Source organism: Canis aureus, chromosome 37 (genome assembly GCF_053574225.1).
Source record: "Canis aureus isolate CA01 chromosome 37, VMU_Caureus_v.1.0, whole genome shotgun sequence".
Taxonomy (NCBI): Eukaryota; Metazoa; Chordata; class Mammalia; order Carnivora; family Canidae; genus Canis; species Canis aureus.
The window spans coordinates 25,940,269-25,958,027 of NC_135647.1; the positions used below are offsets into that span (position 1 = coordinate 25,940,269).

The 17,759-nt window shown below is 56.1% G+C and overlaps 1 protein-coding gene across 4 annotated transcripts in view; it reads right to left on the bottom strand.

Moving 5' to 3' along the window:
* Window positions 1–10,301: 10,301 nt before the first annotated feature.
* The window catches only part of DUSP22 (dual specificity phosphatase 22), a 55,805-nt gene continuing 48,347 nt past the window's right edge, over window positions 10,302–17,759 (bottom strand). For 3 of the 4 annotated variants that reach the window (XM_077886434.1, XM_077886436.1, XM_077886435.1), the window contains 3 exons: window positions 15,014–15,088; window positions 11,781–11,952; window positions 10,302–11,313 (listed from right to left, as the gene is read on the bottom strand). In XM_077886434.1, the coding sequence (XP_077742560.1) occupies window positions 11,134–11,313; window positions 11,781–11,952; window positions 15,014–15,088 (427 nt within the window). In that variant the 3' untranslated portion in view covers window positions 10,302–11,133. The remainder of the gene's footprint in view (window positions 11,314–11,780; window positions 11,953–15,013; window positions 15,089–17,759) is intronic. The other variant, XM_077886437.1, reaches the window with a different exon arrangement.

Here is a 17,759-nt window from a genome sequence, read left to right on the forward strand (position 1 = left end):
AGTGTACATAACCTTGACCTCAATGAAGCCTGGGGGGGTTTTAAGCATGAAAAAAATAGAAGGATAAAATACATTGCAGAAGAAGAGAAAACATGAGGAAAACCCAACCCCATAGATTTCCTTTGACTATGGGAAATAGTCTCCTAAAAACAGAGAGATCAGATTCCCCACATTCAATCAACCCAAATGACCGTTAGAGCAAGCCACAATATTTTCGCCCCCCAGACAGCTGCAACGTCTGTTAGCACCTGATGCAACTCAACAGGCTGTTTAATTAGTTCTGGTGTGTGTCTTTCTATGGAAAATAATGTGCACGCATGGTCACCCATGTTCAACATGGCAAGGAAGAGGACAGGGTGATTATTAGGGGTTTGTCTTATAAGACGTTCTATGTTTTCTGTGAGCATATAAAATAGTTCTCATTCATGATGAAACATGCCTCGTGAGACATGATATGTGAAGGGGAAAAAGGTCTGAAACCACCCAGAATCTCCCTGTTGCCCACTCAAACCTTTGCCACAGTGAAAGAAAAAAAAACACACACACACACACACAACAACAACAACAAAACCAAAAAGCAAAAACCACCTCTTCTTTGGTGGACATTAAATGACAGCTGCTGCTGTTATTCAAAGATATTCTGAGGACTCTCTTATTGTAAAAGGGACAGCACATATCTCCCTGGAGGATGCCCAGCAGGTGATTTAATTAAAGTATTTACTGTACAAAATATGCACTCTCTGCTCAGAGGCCTAGTCTTTTTCAGGGGGTTCATGACCTGTCTGGAGTGTTAGCAAAGGGGGCGGGGGAGATGTCCCTGGTCAAGTTCTAAATACTAACTGGGCCAAATATACAACCCGAAGTGAGGCAGCACTCGAAATTTCTAGAATCTTCAGCTCTGATGGAGATAAGAAGAGAGAGAAGTGGGTTAGAAATGCGGCCTTTGAGGTAAGTTATCCCAGGAGTTCAATCCGGCAAGGTTTTGGATAAAGGAAGGTATTGACAGTAAATTCATTCTCTCCACCCACTCCCCCCCCCATTCAGCTAGAAACTGTGGGAACATGAAAGGGAAGAGATGATTTCAGTAACTTTAATTTCCCCCAAAGGCCACACACACACACACAAAAGACACTTTCTTCTTTTAACAACTCGATATGTTACAGAACATTACAACTCTGAGAAATTCGGCCCCTGTTTTCAGGACTAGTAAACTGAGGCCCAGAGAAATCACACTCAGCTTGAGCAAGAAGGCAGCCAGGAAGGCAATACGCCCCATAATGATACCTGCCAACATTTCAAGAACAATATTTAAAACGATGCATAATTCTGATTAGGCCCAATTTGCAAACCGGAAGCTGAGAGCAGAAAGGATGCGGATCTACTCGATTAAATCCCACCAATTTCCTAGAAAATGTCATGTAGAACATTCTCTTTGTTTTTTGCTGACAACAGGCACCAAAGGATCATCAAGACAACATGTTTGTCCCATGCACGGTCTGTGAAACGTACACACCACTTTGCTGAGCGGGATTCAGGCAACAAACACATTTTAAAAATAAGCACCTTAAAATATGGAAATAAGGAAAGGGTGACGTTGCTAAAGAAGGTCTAAAGGTTTTTTTCACCTTAAATGTTACACAACTTTTTTTTTTCCTTTGTCACTTAGTAAATACAAGCATCAGAAATAATTTTGAAAAGTTTTCTTTCCACGTATTGACAGTTGTCATGTTCCATGATCAGGTCAAAAAGCATATTGTTTGGACAAAATAAAATCCCGGTTACCTAAGTGGTGTAAGTTAGGCTATTTTCTGAAAATGTAAGTTGTCTTTAACTTCCAAAGACCATCATAGTATTCTGTTGTTTTAACCTTAGGGTCTTGAGCTTACAGAAACCCGAGCGTGGGTACTGCCTCACGACCTTGACGGTGTTTAAGAAAGTCGGAGACGCAGTCACCGTTATACTTAATCATGGTCTTTCCAAATATTTACTCGTCATCCCTCTAAAATGGCTGTCATAGGGCGGCCCCGGTGGCTTAGCGGCTTAGCGCCTGCCTTCAGCCCAGGGCGTGATCCTGGGGACCCGGGATCAAGTCCCACATCGGGCTCCCTGCATGGAGCCTGCTTCTCCCTCTGCCTGTGTCTCTGCCTCTCTCTCTCATGAATAAATAAAATCTTTAAAAAATAATAATAAAATAAAATAAAATAAAATGGCTGTCATAACTCCTTTTCAGTTACCCCATTGCTTCTTTTCCTCACTCACTTTTCTTTGGAAGAAGTTGCTTCATTTCAACGGACCTCTGAGGCTTTTTTGGAAAAGTTTTAAGGCAAAACAATTCTCACCTCTGGGCGAGAGATGAACTCTATGGTTTTGTCTTGTTTTTAAGGTTTATTTACTTGAGAGAGAGAATGCACGAGAGGGGGCGGGTCAGAGGGAGAAGGTGAGAGTGTGACCCCCCCCCGAGTGTGGGTCCCAAAGTGGGGCTGGGTCCCAGGACCCAGAGATCATGACCTGAGCTGCACCCAAGAGTCGGATGCTTAACCCCCTGAGCTACCCAGCCGCCCGTCTCTGAGGTCTTGCAGGTGCAGGTGTATTGATTCATAGCTGATGATTTGGTGTTAGACCGAGCGGCTGTCACTGGTCCAGAACCTTCTTTCTTATGCAGCTACAATGTGACCTGTCCAACGGGAGGCGGCGAGCGTCTTTCACTCCCCCTCACCTACCCCCAGGAGCACACGGTACTCCCTCCATGCGAGCACCTGCTCCTGCACATGGACAAATTCCTCCCTCTCTGCAGGTCCTGGGCCACCCCTTCCCCCCGTACAACTCCCGCCTTGCCCTTGCTCTGTCCCACATTCTCGCCTCTCTGAGTTCCTGCAGCCGGGCCCCTCCTGGCTCTTCCAGCGGTGTTTCTCCCAGACCGACTCCAGGTCTGTCTGCTGCCCCCCCCCCGCCCCCCGCTCCAGTCTAGCGGCCGCCGCAGGTTTATCCAGAGTGGATCCCGCAAAACCAAATCAGATCCACAAGCCTCAAACACAAGATCAGACTAAAACGTCCTCAAGCAGAGGGATTTTCCTGCATAAACGTTTCCTGTGGTGACAACACTCCCTCATAGTCTAGTTAACTGTGGCCTCTTTTATGATTCATTCCTGCTTCATTAATTCATAAATCAATCCATTGAGAACCAACTATGTCATATGATAAAGTTGCCTCAATCTCTGTTTCTAAATTATTTTGGCAGGTTATCTTTGTGTTTTGCTCACACGAAGAGCCTGTTGCCCGTTGGTTCCAACACGGTGTAGTGCAAAGAGCACCGGACTAAGAGTCAGAACTGAGTTCCTTCTAGACCTGGATCTGCGACTCAGCCCATGGATGCCGGTAATCCCACAGGTTTGTTGGGGGGAAAAAAATGAATCAATATATGTGATGGAAAATATACAACCTTATAAAAATTGACCAAATCAATGTAGTTTTCAGGATTTTATTGCAGACTTCTTTTATTAGGGCGGGTGGGGGGGCAAATTTTCATGATCTCAGAAAGAAGCTGTTAGAAAAACTGGACAAAAAAACACACACACAAAAAAAAAAAAAAAAAGAAAGAAAGAAAACCTGGACAGTCTACACTTTTTGGCACGAAACCTGGAGAAAAGATGTAAATTAAAATAGATGTGCAAAAAAAATAATAAATAAAAATAAATAAAATAAATGTGTGTATAAATCTATGTATATTATATCTAATTAAATATGTGTACAGTGTATGAAAAATCCACTTATCTCCAGATATACTGTGCGTACGGCCGTCTACCAAAGGCGCTTCGGGTCTGAATCACGAGTCTGGGTGGGGACCTGGGCCCTCCGGGTGTTGGCTCAGGGCCCTCGCTCACGTCCTTCAGTGTTAGCTCACGTCTTTTCTAGAGAGACGGGATTCCAGTAACAGACTCTAAAAGTTGCTTTAAGCAGCCGTTTCCACGGGTGCCGTGAACTTTGTTCAGAGCTGGTTTCACAGCAAACAATCAGCATCGAACTCTTCTGAGAAATGAGTGCAAATTGTGAGAAAGGCAGTGAATGAGGAAATCCAGGAAACAGAACAAGGCTATCAGATAGCAACTGCATGGATTTGAGTGAAAGGTGACAAGGTCAATGATGTTCTTAGAAATATATATAAAAACAAAATCTAAAAATCAGAGCCACAGGAAGAAGCCAGACACGCGTGGATGGGCTCCGGCTGGGGCTGGGGCTGTGGATGCAACCAGGGAAGGAGACCCTGTGGCAGGCCTTTCCTTTGCCCCCAAGGCCAGCCTTCGGCCCTCTCGGGGGGACGCGTGGGTTCAGCCGGGCAGGAGTCTGGCCCGCGGCTGCGACACCAAAGCGCTAACTGGATGGAGCCAAGAGGGCCCGGGAACTTGCCGCACCTGGGCAGGCCAGCACGTGGAGCAGGCACGGCGGCGACGGGCAGGGGACAGGTGCAGGGACAGGGGCAGGGACAGAGGCCGGGAGGGCGGCCCTGGGCTGCAGGGCGTCCTGCATGGGATGCGGCCCTGCAAGCGCCGGGCTGCTGAGCTGCTGCCGGCCCCCGGGGAGGACGTGGCAGGTGCACCTGCCCCAGGCGCTGAGGCCGCAGGCTGGGCATGTCCTTCCCCAGGAGACGGTGGGCACAGCCAGGATGCATTTGCAGACTGCGGGTCCTGCACCTCACAGATGCTTAGATTAGGTTCCACAGGCCCCATGCTTGTGGGGGGGCCCCGGGGGCTCGGTCGGCTGGGGGCTGCCTTCCCCTGGGGTCCCGATCCCGGGGCCCTGGGACGGAGCCCGTGGGGGCTGCTCTCCTCATTCCCCACGCTCCCATCAGCTCGCGTGCACACTCCCTCGAATAAATAAATAAGATCTTTCTAAAGCGAGGTGCCCTATGATTTTTTGCAGCCGAAGAAGTAGCCTTAGTAAAGGGTACGTACACCTGGTTACTTCACACGTGACCCCGTGAAATAATAATATCAGGGGAGATGGTGATTGAAAGACACACTAATGACGAAGAAAAGGGACAAGCTCAGCGTCCACTGGTCTCTCGTGCAACAGAACTTCCTCCAATGAGCCTTAGTGGGAGCAGCAGGCAGCGTTCTCGCCCGGTCCCCAAACAACCCACGTGATCTTTAGTTATTTTTGAAGAAAGGACCAGAAAAAATAAAGGAGACGTGTGAAGGGACACCTGCTGGCTCCGCGGGTGAGCGTCTGCCTCTGGCCCAGGTTGTGACCTCCCAGAAAGCGCGTGACCGTGGCCGCTTCTTTAGCTTAGCCTCCGGAGGAGAGGCGACCTCGAGCACACCCGAGTCGGGCTGCTTGCACCCGAGCCTCGCTCGGCCGCTTGCTGGCCCTGAGCCCGGGCAATGCCCAAGGTACCCAGAACTGGGCTCCTTCACCCGAAAAATGGTGGCAACGGTCAGATGCATCGTGCGGGGCTGCCGTCGGGAGTGATGTCGTGAAGAGGCCTCCAGGCTCGCGGCCCTTCCGACCTCACGATGCCCCTGCTCTCCAGGTGGAAGGTGTTCGGGACTCGAGAGGCCTTTCTAGACACAGAACGCCCCCCAGGAAGGCGGTGGGCCGCTCTGGCCGCCTCGGGGCCACGACGCAAGGTGCCCTCCAGCACCGCCCGGCCCTTCTCGGGGGCCTCTTTCACTCCAGTGTCACAAGAAGTTCCTCACATGAGTGGGTTGCCTCCCCCGGGACTTCCCCAAGGTATTCTGGAGAACCGGGGCGACACCGGGCTGGTCAGGCCTGCCCGGCACGTGACCATGTTGGCCACCCAGTCACCAGTCCAGGACCTTGGCCTCTCATCTCCCCCAACCTGCTCCACCGGGCTGGGAAACGGGGCGGGGAGTCTCAAGGCGTGACCTCCGGGATGCACCCGGGTCGGGCAGGGAGCTTCCTGAAGGCCCCGGCAAACAGCCGAGAAATGGGTCCCCTCTTCTCGCACCTTCTTGCCTTTCTCTCCGTCGCCGCATCAGCAAGACTCAGCATAAACCGAGGAGAATCCAAACATCTGACCCCTGGCACATGACCAGCCTCTCTAGGGACTCCCGTTCCGGAGAAGCTCGGTGCCACTTGCGTCTCTTGCCTTGAAGGGCACACCCTTTGCAAAGCAGAAGGTGACATTTCTCTAGTGCACCCGTGGAGGCCTTTTGATTTCTAGTTTCCAAAGCGGGTCCATACCAGCGCCTTTGGGGAAACCCATAGCCAGCCAACAAAAGGCAAACCTGCTCACCAGAAAGGATGGTTCCTGTTTGTGCTGGTTTGGCCACTTCTGGGGAAGGGCACCAGAGGCAGAGGGCGAAGCACCTGGCGACAGGGCGAGAGGGGCCAGGACCGTGTCGACGGCCACGTTCCACGCATGTAACCGCTCGCCACGCATGTGCGTCCCGGGGGGACTGCATGGTTATGTGGAAAGGCCGCCCTGGCGTGGCCTACTTGGCTCAAGCTAGGCAGACAGGCAAGGGGTGCCATTAGCACCATTTCCAGCAACTGCATTATTCCTAGAGATTGTTAGCCGCCCCCCCCCCCCCGTTGCGCCTCTAAATCACAATTTTCTTTTTCATCCCCCTGGATCCTTATCTTCTTTTTTTTAAATAAATTTATTTTTATTGGTGCTCAATTTGCCAACATATAGAACAACACCCAGTGCTCGTCCCATCCAGTGCCCCCCTCCGTGCCCGTCACCCAGGCACCCCCACCCCCCGTTTGCTTCGAGGTGACGTGGATGGAACTGGAGGGGATTATGCTGGCTCCTGACCTTCTTAAACAGCGTGTGCTCAGGCACGTTCCCATCCAAAACCGACCCCACCTCTAATTCGTCCGTCCGCACCACGCGCACAGTGTCGAATTGCCTAGTAATTTCAGTCACCTGCTAAAATAGCTCTTCAGACACCAGACTCTAATAACTGAACCAGAAACTCCAGGAAAATGAACTGCAAATTACTGGCTCCTCGTCGACAGTTTGCATACACATCCAGAGCCAAAGTAAACCTGAACTTGCAGATGTTCAGAGACGTACCGGCCATTCTCCCCCCACACCCACACCCCCCGCCACCCCCGATTGGAGAGAGACCCAGGCACAGCACTTGTGACCTTCAGTCAGATGCTTATTAGGTGGTTAAGCCTTTTGCTGCAAAATAGATGCTAATTTTGATTACTAATTTTAGGACCGGCTGCAACTAATTATGTCCCGTTGCTGCAGGGACAGGTCTCAGCGTCTATATAGCGGGGGTAGGAGGACGAAAGCCACGTGCCAAGGCCTCCATGCATGATGAAATGTGGCCAGTGCGTTGCATGAATCCAAGCCCACGTCGGTGCCGACGAGCCCAAGGCCTAAGGAGACCCTATAAAATCCTAGGATGGGCACAACCGACACGCTCGAGGCTCCACTCCAGAGGCAGCTGCTGCTGCTGCTTCTTCTTCTTAGTTTCTCCCTTTCTCTGGGCAATAAAAAGGAAAGGGAAGAAGAACTTCCCTCTGAAGTGTTGGTGATTTCTTGCTAAGTGCGTATATAAATACAAGCATGTTGAAAGCACGTTCTTAATAAAATTATTAATAACTTAGGGTCAGGATGGGAGGAGTCACCCAGGGTGGCATCACAGGGTTTTGATTTTCAGCGTGTTCCCTATTTTCGCCAGACGCTGGCACGCCGAGCAGCCGCAGCAGCTGGTTGTGCAACGTGGGCTCCGACGTCCCCCCGGGCGCCCCGAGGTGCCTGCCGTCGACGGTACGGAGCTCACCGTGCCCTTGGTGTCGCACACACGGCCCCGCTGAAAGCCAGCGGTTTCTCTAAAATAAAACCAAACAAACGGTAAGGCACAGGTGTACATGCGCACACGCGTACACGACTCGCCGGAATTTATAAGTCGTCTCTACGCGTGGGTAACGTGAAGCAGCCCCGGAGGTTGGACGTGGGGTTCCCTGCTCAGACACAAAGTGGAAAGGATAAGCACCCAACAAATAAGGGGAAAAAACACAAGTGGGAACCCATCCTTGCAGAAAAACATGCTACTGAAGACACCTGAGGATGCCCAATGTTAATGAATGTGCCCTAAAAAAACGGGATTTAGGTGCAAGGTCCCCTTGGGGCAGAGAGAGTATATGATGAACAGGCTGGTCCATTGGACCCTGGAGAGGTGACTTCAGGGGGCAAAGCAGGTGCCCGGTTTGTACACGACGTAGGTGTGTTATGGGAACAGCCGCCTGACTATGGGGCGAGCCTGGTCGGGGTCACCCCGGCCCGGCCAAGGCTCTCAGCGCCATGTGCATGTCGCCGAGCAAGGCCCAACGAGGAACCTGGCTTCCCCCCCAAATCCTGACGAGGAGAGAGAGATGGCCTAGCCAATAAAATCAGTTCTCACGAAGCTACTTCACATCTCACAATAAGTCACAAGGCTGGACGCCCGAATTTCCCATCGTCTAGTCTGGCTCCTGGGCGCCCGGGTGCACCTGAGGACGTGCTTTGCGAAGCTGGGATGATGGCCCTGGAAGAGCCCCCCGCGGCCCATGGGAAGGGAGGGCGCAGATGCGAAGAGGAAGCAGGACTCCGGAGCGGCGAGGCCTCGAGACCTACAGTCCCCCGCGTCCCGTGTAGTGTGAAGAGCGTTTGCTTGGCCCCCCGACTGCCTTCCAGCCCAAATATATTCGCCTCCTGGGCCGCTCTGGGTCTCCACCACCACGACCCTGTTCCGGCATCGTGGGCGGTCGCCTGAGCGCTCAGCTGCCCCCCAACCGGCCTCCAGTGCAGATCCTCCGTCCTCCGCGTACCCACCCACCAACCACGCATGGTACCCGCTTGCCCTGCGAGCTCGCCCGCCTCCGGCCCTACCCATTCCTCTGCATTATGGGACCCACGCTCCTTACGGGGCTCCCGGCCCAAGAATCAGCCCCGGGGGGAGACCGACGGAGGTGCTGGCTCTGCCACCCCAGGCCTGGCTGCAGCTGCTGGGGCCCCCTCCTCAGAGCTGCACGAACCCCCAAGTGCAAAGCCCGGGGGCGGAGCGGCCCATCCTATTGCTGCACCCCATGATTTGGAATCAGAAGATCCAAATTCGGGCAAAGCGGAGAGAACGTTTTCCGTTTGGGTGCATTTCTTGGTGTCTCTGCGGGGTTACGCCCTCTGCCAGGCCCTCGTCACAGGACTGTCGCGGGTGCCGCACCTGCTCCTGCAGCAAGAGGACGAGGACGGGGCGGTGTCAGCTGAGAGGGCCGGCGACCTCGGGTGGCCCAGCGCCAGCACCCCTGCTGCCCCTTGCTGCTCCTCGTGTCTGCGGCATGGAGGGAGGCCGTCCCGGGGCGCCGTGCCCAGGCCTCGCCACCGCTCCTGGGCTCTGCGTGCACCACGGCTCCAGCACGGCCCCACACGGAGTGGAGACACGCGGCCGCCGCGGGCCCGGCCCACCAAGGGGCAAGCTGGCTGGTGACGCGGTGGGGGGCGCCGACCTGTGCGGGGTCCAGCCCTTCCCGGAGCCCCGTCGGGGCCTCGAGGCGTCGGCAGGTCCCTCAGAGCCTGCGTGGAGCGGCTGCTGCGCCCACCCGCCCGGTCGAGCCCCGGCCACCTTGGGCTGCAAACCCAAACTGCCTTCCTCCTCCTCTGGACTTAGACACGGAAGCTTAGGGAACGGGCTGCAATCGAGCCCGCCTGCATTTCTCCAAATTAAAAGCCGAAGCTGCCGACAAGGGCAGCAGGTGCCCACGGATGCCGTGCCGGTGCCCGCCCGGGTGCAGGCACAGCGCAAGCCCCTCCTCCGGGTTCCCTCTGTTCATGCCGACGACCACGCTGTCCCCCTTGGTGACGCTGAGCCACTGTCCCTAGCGCCCCCGGCATGAAGGTGCAGCCCCTGTAGCCGCGGGCGGACACCGGGGCGGCCGGGGAGCCCGCAATTCCGGCAGTGGCTGCGCGGGAAGCATCACACTCCAGGCCCTTCGTGGACGTGTCCGAGCGCTCAGCCGACGGCCCAGGGACTCCTCCTGTAAACGTGTCCACATGTCTTTTTGGTTCAAGAAAATACTGTACTTTGCAGACCAGGTGTTCCGGCTGCGGGTACAGAGGGCCGCGGCCGTGCCTCCTTTCCCGGCGTGCGTGGGGCCTGCGGGGTGTGCAGGGACCCGCCTGCGGTGGACGCACGTCCCCACGAGCCCGGGAAGGCCACCCCTCCCAGGGGCTCCGCTGGGGCCGGGACCCTGAGGATCGGGCGCGAACTCGGCGACGCCGGGCCCTCGGCCTCTGCTTCGAAGGCATCAGGACGGGACACTTTCAGCGACGCGTGGATCACGGGAGCGAGACAGCTTTTCAGACATTTAATGAGGTAGCTGAGGTCAAACGCCCGGTCCACAGCGTACACAGAGGTGCTTACTAGATGCACAGGCATTTTAAAACGTGTTTCCAATGCAGACCTGACCCAGTGCCTAAGGAGTGCGCGTCCTCCCGCGCCCTGGAGTGCGTGCAAGTGCCGCCTGAGGCCCCCGGCGCCGCAAGGCCCGAGAGCGACCCCGGGTACAGGCCGGGCACTGGGGCACCCCAGGGGCCTGCTCGAGGCAGCGGAGCCCAGACACCCGCCCGCGGTTGGGGCGATGCTCGGAGCTCCGCGCCACATCGGGCACCCGGACCAGCTGCACCACCGACGCTCTGCGGCCTGTCCCCTCCCGGTCACAGGCTGCCCCGGCTGCACAGCCCTGGACTACGGGGTCATGGCTGGTGGGAGAGGAGGGGAGCCCGAGCCCGGCAGCGCGGACGTGGTGACTGCTCCAGCAACGGGCACACTCGGGGCTCCCACGGGCACAGGTGCATGGGGAGTGCACGGGGGTGGGGCCCAGGCAGGGCAGGAGCAGGCTGGGGCCTGGGGGTGTGGGGCTGGGCTCTGGGTCATGGTCATGGGCTGCGTAGGCCTGGGGGTGTGGGGCTGGGCCCTGGGTGACAGTCGTGGGGCTGCCATGGGCCTGGGGGTGCAGGGCTAGGCTATGGGCATCGGTCGCGGGGCTGCCGTGGGCCTGAGGGTGCAGGGCTGGGCTCTGGGTGACGGTCGCGGGGCTGCCATGGGCCTGGGGGTGCAGGGCTGGGCTCTGGGTGACGGTCGCGGGGCTGCCATGGGCCTGGGGGTGCAGGGCTGGGCCCTAGGCATCGGTCGCGGGGCTGCCGTGGGCCTGGGGGCGCGGGCTCTGCAGGCCCCACCGCCGCGCGCCGGCCCGGGGCTCCAGCCGCCCCTGCTCCTTGTATTTCCGCAGAATGCTTCTGGCTTCCTCGACATCCCGCAAGGGGCTCTCTCCGTATTCTTCCTTCAGCCACTGCCGGAACTGGAGGAGTGGGAAGAAAACCGAACTGTCACACGCACGCGGACACACGCACCCGCACACCTGCACTTTGTAGATTTTTACTGGGTACTTAAGAGTCAGACTTTGCCACACGCATCAACAAAAATCTCGCCTGAGGACACGAGAGCAAGCCAGAGCCAGGAGCGGTGCCCGACCCAAAGGGACACGGTCAGAAGTGAACACGGGGCCCGAAGAAGGTCAAGTAATATCATGCAGCTGCAGCTGGCGCACAAGGGCCGCTGATGACCGCGATGACCGGTGATGACTTGATGCAAGTGGGGCAGGGGCCGCTGATGACTAACTGGGATGCAAGTGGGGCACCCTGGGAGCAGGTGTGCTCTGGGGACCTCTCCAACGCGGCCCCCATGACTCTGGGCGCGTACAGAAAGACTGAGGCACCTTCCTGGGGGCTGTCGCTCACACCACCAACGTCCCCTGAGCACGGTTACCTGGTGGACTTCATGCTTCTCAAATTCCTGGAGTTGTCTCTGGAAGCCCAGGTTGGGGTTGGCACAGGACCTGCCCGCACGCACGGTGTGCAGGGCGTCCTCCCAGCCAAGGTCGGTGACGGTCATGACGTACGCGATCACCAGGGTCACGCTCCTGGAGACGCCGGCCAGGCTGCAAGGGCCAAAAGAACCCACAGGGCAAAAGGGATTTCAGTCCACGGGTCTATCTCCCGACTCAGCGAGAGCGGGGCATTTTGTGACTCTCACTTTAGAAGGTCCTCCTGGCCTGGCTTCTGCGCGGCCAGCGAGCCAGGAGATCACTCAGACACGGGGGAGCCTCTCTCCGTTTTGTCACCCTAGAATCCCAGGCATGAGTGTCTGTGGCAGCCTCATCACTGACAGATTTCCTACTGCCCGCGGCTTTGCACACTTCAGTTCTAGGATCCTCTATGGGCCCCTCTTCTGATAGCCCCCATTGCCCTGGATAGAAAAAAATACCTAAAGCACCCCAAGGAATGTGAAGGGGCTGGGAACCCTGCAATGCATCTATTTATAACCTGCAGCACTTTAGAAGCCTCATGGTTTTGGTTGGGTTTTTTTTGTTTTTTGTTTTTTTTTTTCTGGGTTTCTTAGATAAAAGAAGACTAGATCTATAACTGAAAACCCACCCAATAGAGAAGCTCTTATGAAATAGTTTGTGTTCTTCTTGAAACAACTGAGCAGGGCACAAGAGAGGGCACATTCCACGTGCTCTGGGACGTGGGGTCCGTAACGGTTAATTATATCCCGCAGGCTGAGTAAGGGGCCAATTTTAAATGCATATGCAAATTAACGTGGTCACAGAAGGCTGTGCTGCGTCAGATTTAGAGTGTTCTAGCAACGGTTTAGGATGGGGAAGTTTAGCAGATTTCTCATTTTTAGAAAAGCCTATCTTCAGATTTATATAACCATATGAAATACAGATTCCTAGAATATCAGGGCTACACATCTTCAAACGATAATTTTAATAATAATAATAAAACAACCGCTCTCTGCATCAGGTCGTGGCTCTTCATTAGGCATTTATGTCAGAAATACTGAGGGAGTTTTAAAAAATACATCCTCTTTGACTGCAAACCTGAGGTTCTAATTCACCAGGAGCCACAGAAGCCCAGACACGGGATTCCAGAAATCCCCTTACATGGCTCCACCTGCACCCCCACAAAGTGCTTTAAAGCAAATGCTCATGAATATCATAAAATCCACAATTTGTTACGTTGTCCTACTCTTTTCAAAAGTAAATAACTAAAAAAAAAAAAAAAAAAGAAATAACTAAATAAATCACACAATGTCAAGAACTGCGTGAAACTACCAAACACCATTTTTCTCTAAAGCAATCAAACTATCTATTGCCCCTGCTCTCCCTACAGGCCCTCGGAACAGTTTTCACGAGTGGCTCTTCTAGATATCATGCGCTGGATCGCCTCTGTCATGACAGGATCGTTACCAGCTTCAGCAGCAACTCAGCCCTGGAGATATCACTTTACATTTTCAAAGAGTTTCCCCTGAAATGGTATCTTCTTTGAGGAAATTCAAAAGATTAAGCTTTAAATATATATATTTCACAACATAATATTGTCTTTAAAAAAATCTGATTATAGCTGACACATAATTTACATTAACTTCAGGTGTTCAACACCGTGGTTCCACAAGTTTTACATTACACCGTGCTCGCCCTCAGCGCAGCTGCCATCTGCCACCGTACAACGCTGTTACCGTACCACCGACTGTACTCCCTACGCGGACTTACTCATTCCATAACTGGAAGCCTACATCTCCCACTACCCTACCCCCATTTTCCCCATCCTCTTATCCCCCCCAACCATATGGCTACCATCGGTTTGTTCTCTGCACGTACAGGTCTGGTTCTGCCTTTTGTTTTTATTGTTGTTGTTTTGCCTTTTGGTTTTTTGTTTGTTTATTCATGTGTTTTGTGTTTTAGATGTCATAGGTAAGTGAAATCAAATGGTATTTGCTTTCTGATGTATTTCACTTAGCAGAATACCTCTAGATCTATCCGTGTTGCTGTAAATGGCAAGATCTTTTTTTTTTTTTTTTTTTTGTAGCTGAGTAATATTCAAAATGGAGTTTTACTCCATACAGAGAGGGAACACGCTCGGCCTGCAGAGCTCTGGCTTCAGGATGTTGGCCGCTGCTTCCTTCGACATATTAGTTAAGTGATGAGCATGAGCACCAGTGGTAATGGGCATTTCTTAACGTATACAATTTGTCAAATCGCCATAAGATACACCTGAAACTAATGCCAACTGTATCTCACTTTAAAAAAGGAGAAAAAATAAGTGGGAAATATCAGAAAGGGTGACAGAACATAAAGACTCCTAACTCTGGGAAACGAACTAGGGGTGGTGGAAGGGGAGGTGGGCGGGGGTGGGGGTGACTGGGTGATGGGCACTGAGGGAGGCACTTGACGGGATGAGCACTGGGTGTTATTCTATATGTTGGCAAATTGAACACCAATAAAAAATAAATTTATTTAAAAAAATTTTTAAATGAAAAAAATAGAATATGAGTGCTAACGTTCAGTGAAAGCTTACCATGTGCCAAGGACAGTGCAAAGAACTGTATGTGCATTGCCCCTGGGTGAGGTGTGTAGGAAGAGCTGTCTCTGCACTGCGTATGTGCTCACATCCTCATGACGTATAGCTCAATGCGGGTGGAGAGCTGCACGTAAACTCTTCGTTCTAAGAGTCTATTCAGATCTTTTCAAAGCAAAGTACTAAGCTAAACATACACAAAAGCCCCAATCTGTGAATGGAGAAGAAAGGGTCATTCAGGTGTTGTGCTAATGCCACCTAAACACCCATACAAGTGACCAAAACCCTCCGGGAAGAAACAGTGACTGAAAGGGCACTGACGTGGCAGGGATGAGCCCACAAAATCTGTGCCCTCCCCAGGAGGCTGCTCCGAGGGCCTCAATCATAGACACGGGCTAGAAAAGAGGATCCTGTGATCCAGTAGCCTCGACAGTCCCCACAGAAAATCCTAAGCGAAAACGAAAAAAAAAATCATAGGGTTCTCTTCCATCAAACAGGCAGGGGTGGGACGAGGGGCGCGCTCACGAGCCGAGGGCGCACGGGGCCGTTAGGAGGTGGCGTGAACAGTCCCGGCTCGGGGCCCGGGTGCGGGCCAGGCCGAGCGGAGCCCGGAGCCACGCGCAGGACACGCGTACGTACCAGTGTACAAGGCAGCCCTCGCCCCGGAGTCGGCACTCGTGAATGAACTTAATACTTTCTTTGAAATGTCTTGTCCTGTGGGAGGAGAAAAAAGAGAGAAGTGACCTCTCTCTACTTTACTCAACGTATGATGAAAAGAAAAATCCGCCTGAGGTTTCTTGAAAAGGTCTCCGAGTCCTGCGGCTTCCAACCCGTGGTCACGCTGCCCGAGGCTGGAGCTGCCTCAGCTTTAGAGTCTGTCACACGCTGCGCCGAGGCCTGGGCAGGGCTGCCCGCCTTCTGGAATTTTCTGAATTTCTCTGCGAGGAATCCCTAATCACAGAGTGGTCACTGACTGCTGGGGGGGGGGGGGATTCTGCGCAGCCCGGGGGCCGGCTGGGCCCGACGGCTCGGGTGCATCCCTGAGGCCCTGGGGTTTGCACGTCGGCCGAGCGGGGAGCAGCCACGGCCACGCCAGCGACGGAGGTGACCATGCCACACGGGCTCACCAGCGCTGGACGGGCGGGCTTCGGTGACCCGCAGGCCCCACGCACCTGCCAGCAGCCGCCCCGGAGCTGCCCCAGGGCCGCGAGCCAACGGGAAACACGCTTCAACCCTGCTCGGCCACCCGCGCGTGTGACCCGGGGCTGGGCGCCAGGCCGCTCGGACGCCGGGGATGCGCGGGCCCACTCCACGAGCAGCCCGGGGCACACACTCACCTTCTGCTCCCGGAACCGACGAAGTGACCCCGGGCGCCGTGACTCCCCCCACGGTGGTGACAGAGGAGCCCCAAGCACCGGTCCCGAACGGGAGCCTGGGTGGCCTGGGGAGCGGGGCCCGCGCCGCGGGAGGGACGGCTCGGCGGCCACAGCTTCCCAACCAGCAGACGCGGTGCCCTCCTGCGACTCCGAGCCCTGAACCCGCGGCAGGTCGGAGGCAGCGGGGGCGTCAGGACGTCGGTCCCCCTCAGACTCCGGCCACGGGGGGCGGGGGCTCGGGGAAAGGTTTCCCCTCCTGATAGAAAGAAAACTCTGTCTCTGCCTCAGGTTTCCTGCGAGGAACCTGGACGTAAGCGTCACGCCTGCGCCGAATCAGTTGCCCGTGAGCCAGACACGACGGCCCCGAGGGCAGTAGGTGCAACGGGAGTCCCCAGTGTCCTGGCCCAGGCCCGAGGACCCTTGCCCACGACCGGGAACACCAGCAAGCAGGGCCCCGCTCCCCCCAGCCCGGTGCCGTCTGCGGGGTGACAGCAAACACCGGGACAGCCGGGGAAAATGGGCGAGTGGCGCCGAGGGCCACGCTCCATCTCAGCTCCGGTCCTCACGTCGAGCTGCGAGGCTCCGCGCCCCGGTGTGGAAGGACACACAGTGTGGGAGGACACGCACCGGGAAGGACAAACAACCTGCAGATGAACGACTCGGCAGGCCCAGGCGCCGGCGGCTCGGCAGGCTCTGGCAAGGCGACGGCAGACGAGGCCTGACCGAGCCCCGGGCGTGGGGACCACCTCCCCTCTCTGGCTTTTCCACCAAACCACACGCGCCGTGACACCTGCGCCCTAAGTGCCGTCGGGGGCCCTGGGGCCCACGTGCAGCGCTGTCCCCCGGGCCAGAGCGCATGGGCGCGGGGTCAGCAGGGCGGCCGTGGGCCTGCGGAGCCGGGGCTGTGGTGTGGAGGGCCCGGGAGCCCGGGAGGTGCTCCCCCCGCGGCCCCGCGGCCCGTCCCCTCCGTCAGGGCGGCAGCCGCAGGGCCCGGGCTGGGCCGAGGGACGGTGGGGCCCCCACGCCCCTGACTCCCGGACACAGGGCACGAGGCCGCAGCAGGCAGCCGAGCCTAGAGACGCCGCCTCCAGGTAGAGCCGTGTGCGGCAGGGCCGGGGCTGCTTCCAGGGAAGCCGATGACACAGGCCCGGTCCGGCTGCCTCCTCCTCGGCAGGAAATACCCGCGGGCCGCCCGGTTGCCCAACGCGGCGCGAGGCAGAAGCCACTCCCAGGCGCCAGCCCACCACAGCCTGTTTCAATGAGCGCAGGTTCCCCATTCCTGCTCCCGCTCTGCCCCTGCCCTTCCGCATGGAGGGCGAGCGGGGGGCTCTGGGGGCGACGCCCGCGGGGCTCCTCCGGCTGCACCTGTCCCGCCTCCCCGGCTGCGCGGGTGGGAAGAGGGGCCGCAGGGCACACCCGTCCCCGCCCGTCCCCGCCCGCCCCTCCTGCAGAGCCCCCGCCTCCCTGCACCCTAACCCGACGTCCCCGGCCGTCGGCGAGGGCACGGAAGGGATGCGGGTGGCATCTGGCAAAGGCCAGCCGCGGTGCCCACGGCCTGAGCTTGTTCCCAGACTGCAAATCTGGAGGCCGTGACCTGCCCTGTGGGACCGGGGGCGGCCCTGTGCGAGGAGGACTCCGCACGTCTGAGCAGGGACCCAGGGGCCCGGGGGCCTGGCCACCTGCCTTCGGGGTGGCCGCGCTTACCCCAAGGCCAGCACATCCGACCAGGCCGTGCTGACAGCGAGGGCCGGGAGACCCTGACACAGACGTGTGTGTACGCCTGTGTGCGTGTGCAGGCGCACCCGTGTGTTGCACACGAAGGCAAGGAAGGAAGGACAGGAAAGGCAAAGCACTCTTAGATTTTCAACTCCTGAGAAAGGAACGCTTAAAGGTTAAAAAAAAAACATCGGGTGGGATGTGACACCTGAGCCAGGGAGCCTGGGCTCTGGAAGGCGGGTTCGGATCACACCGCTGCCTCCCCTGGGCGGACTCGGCAGGCCCCAGGCCCC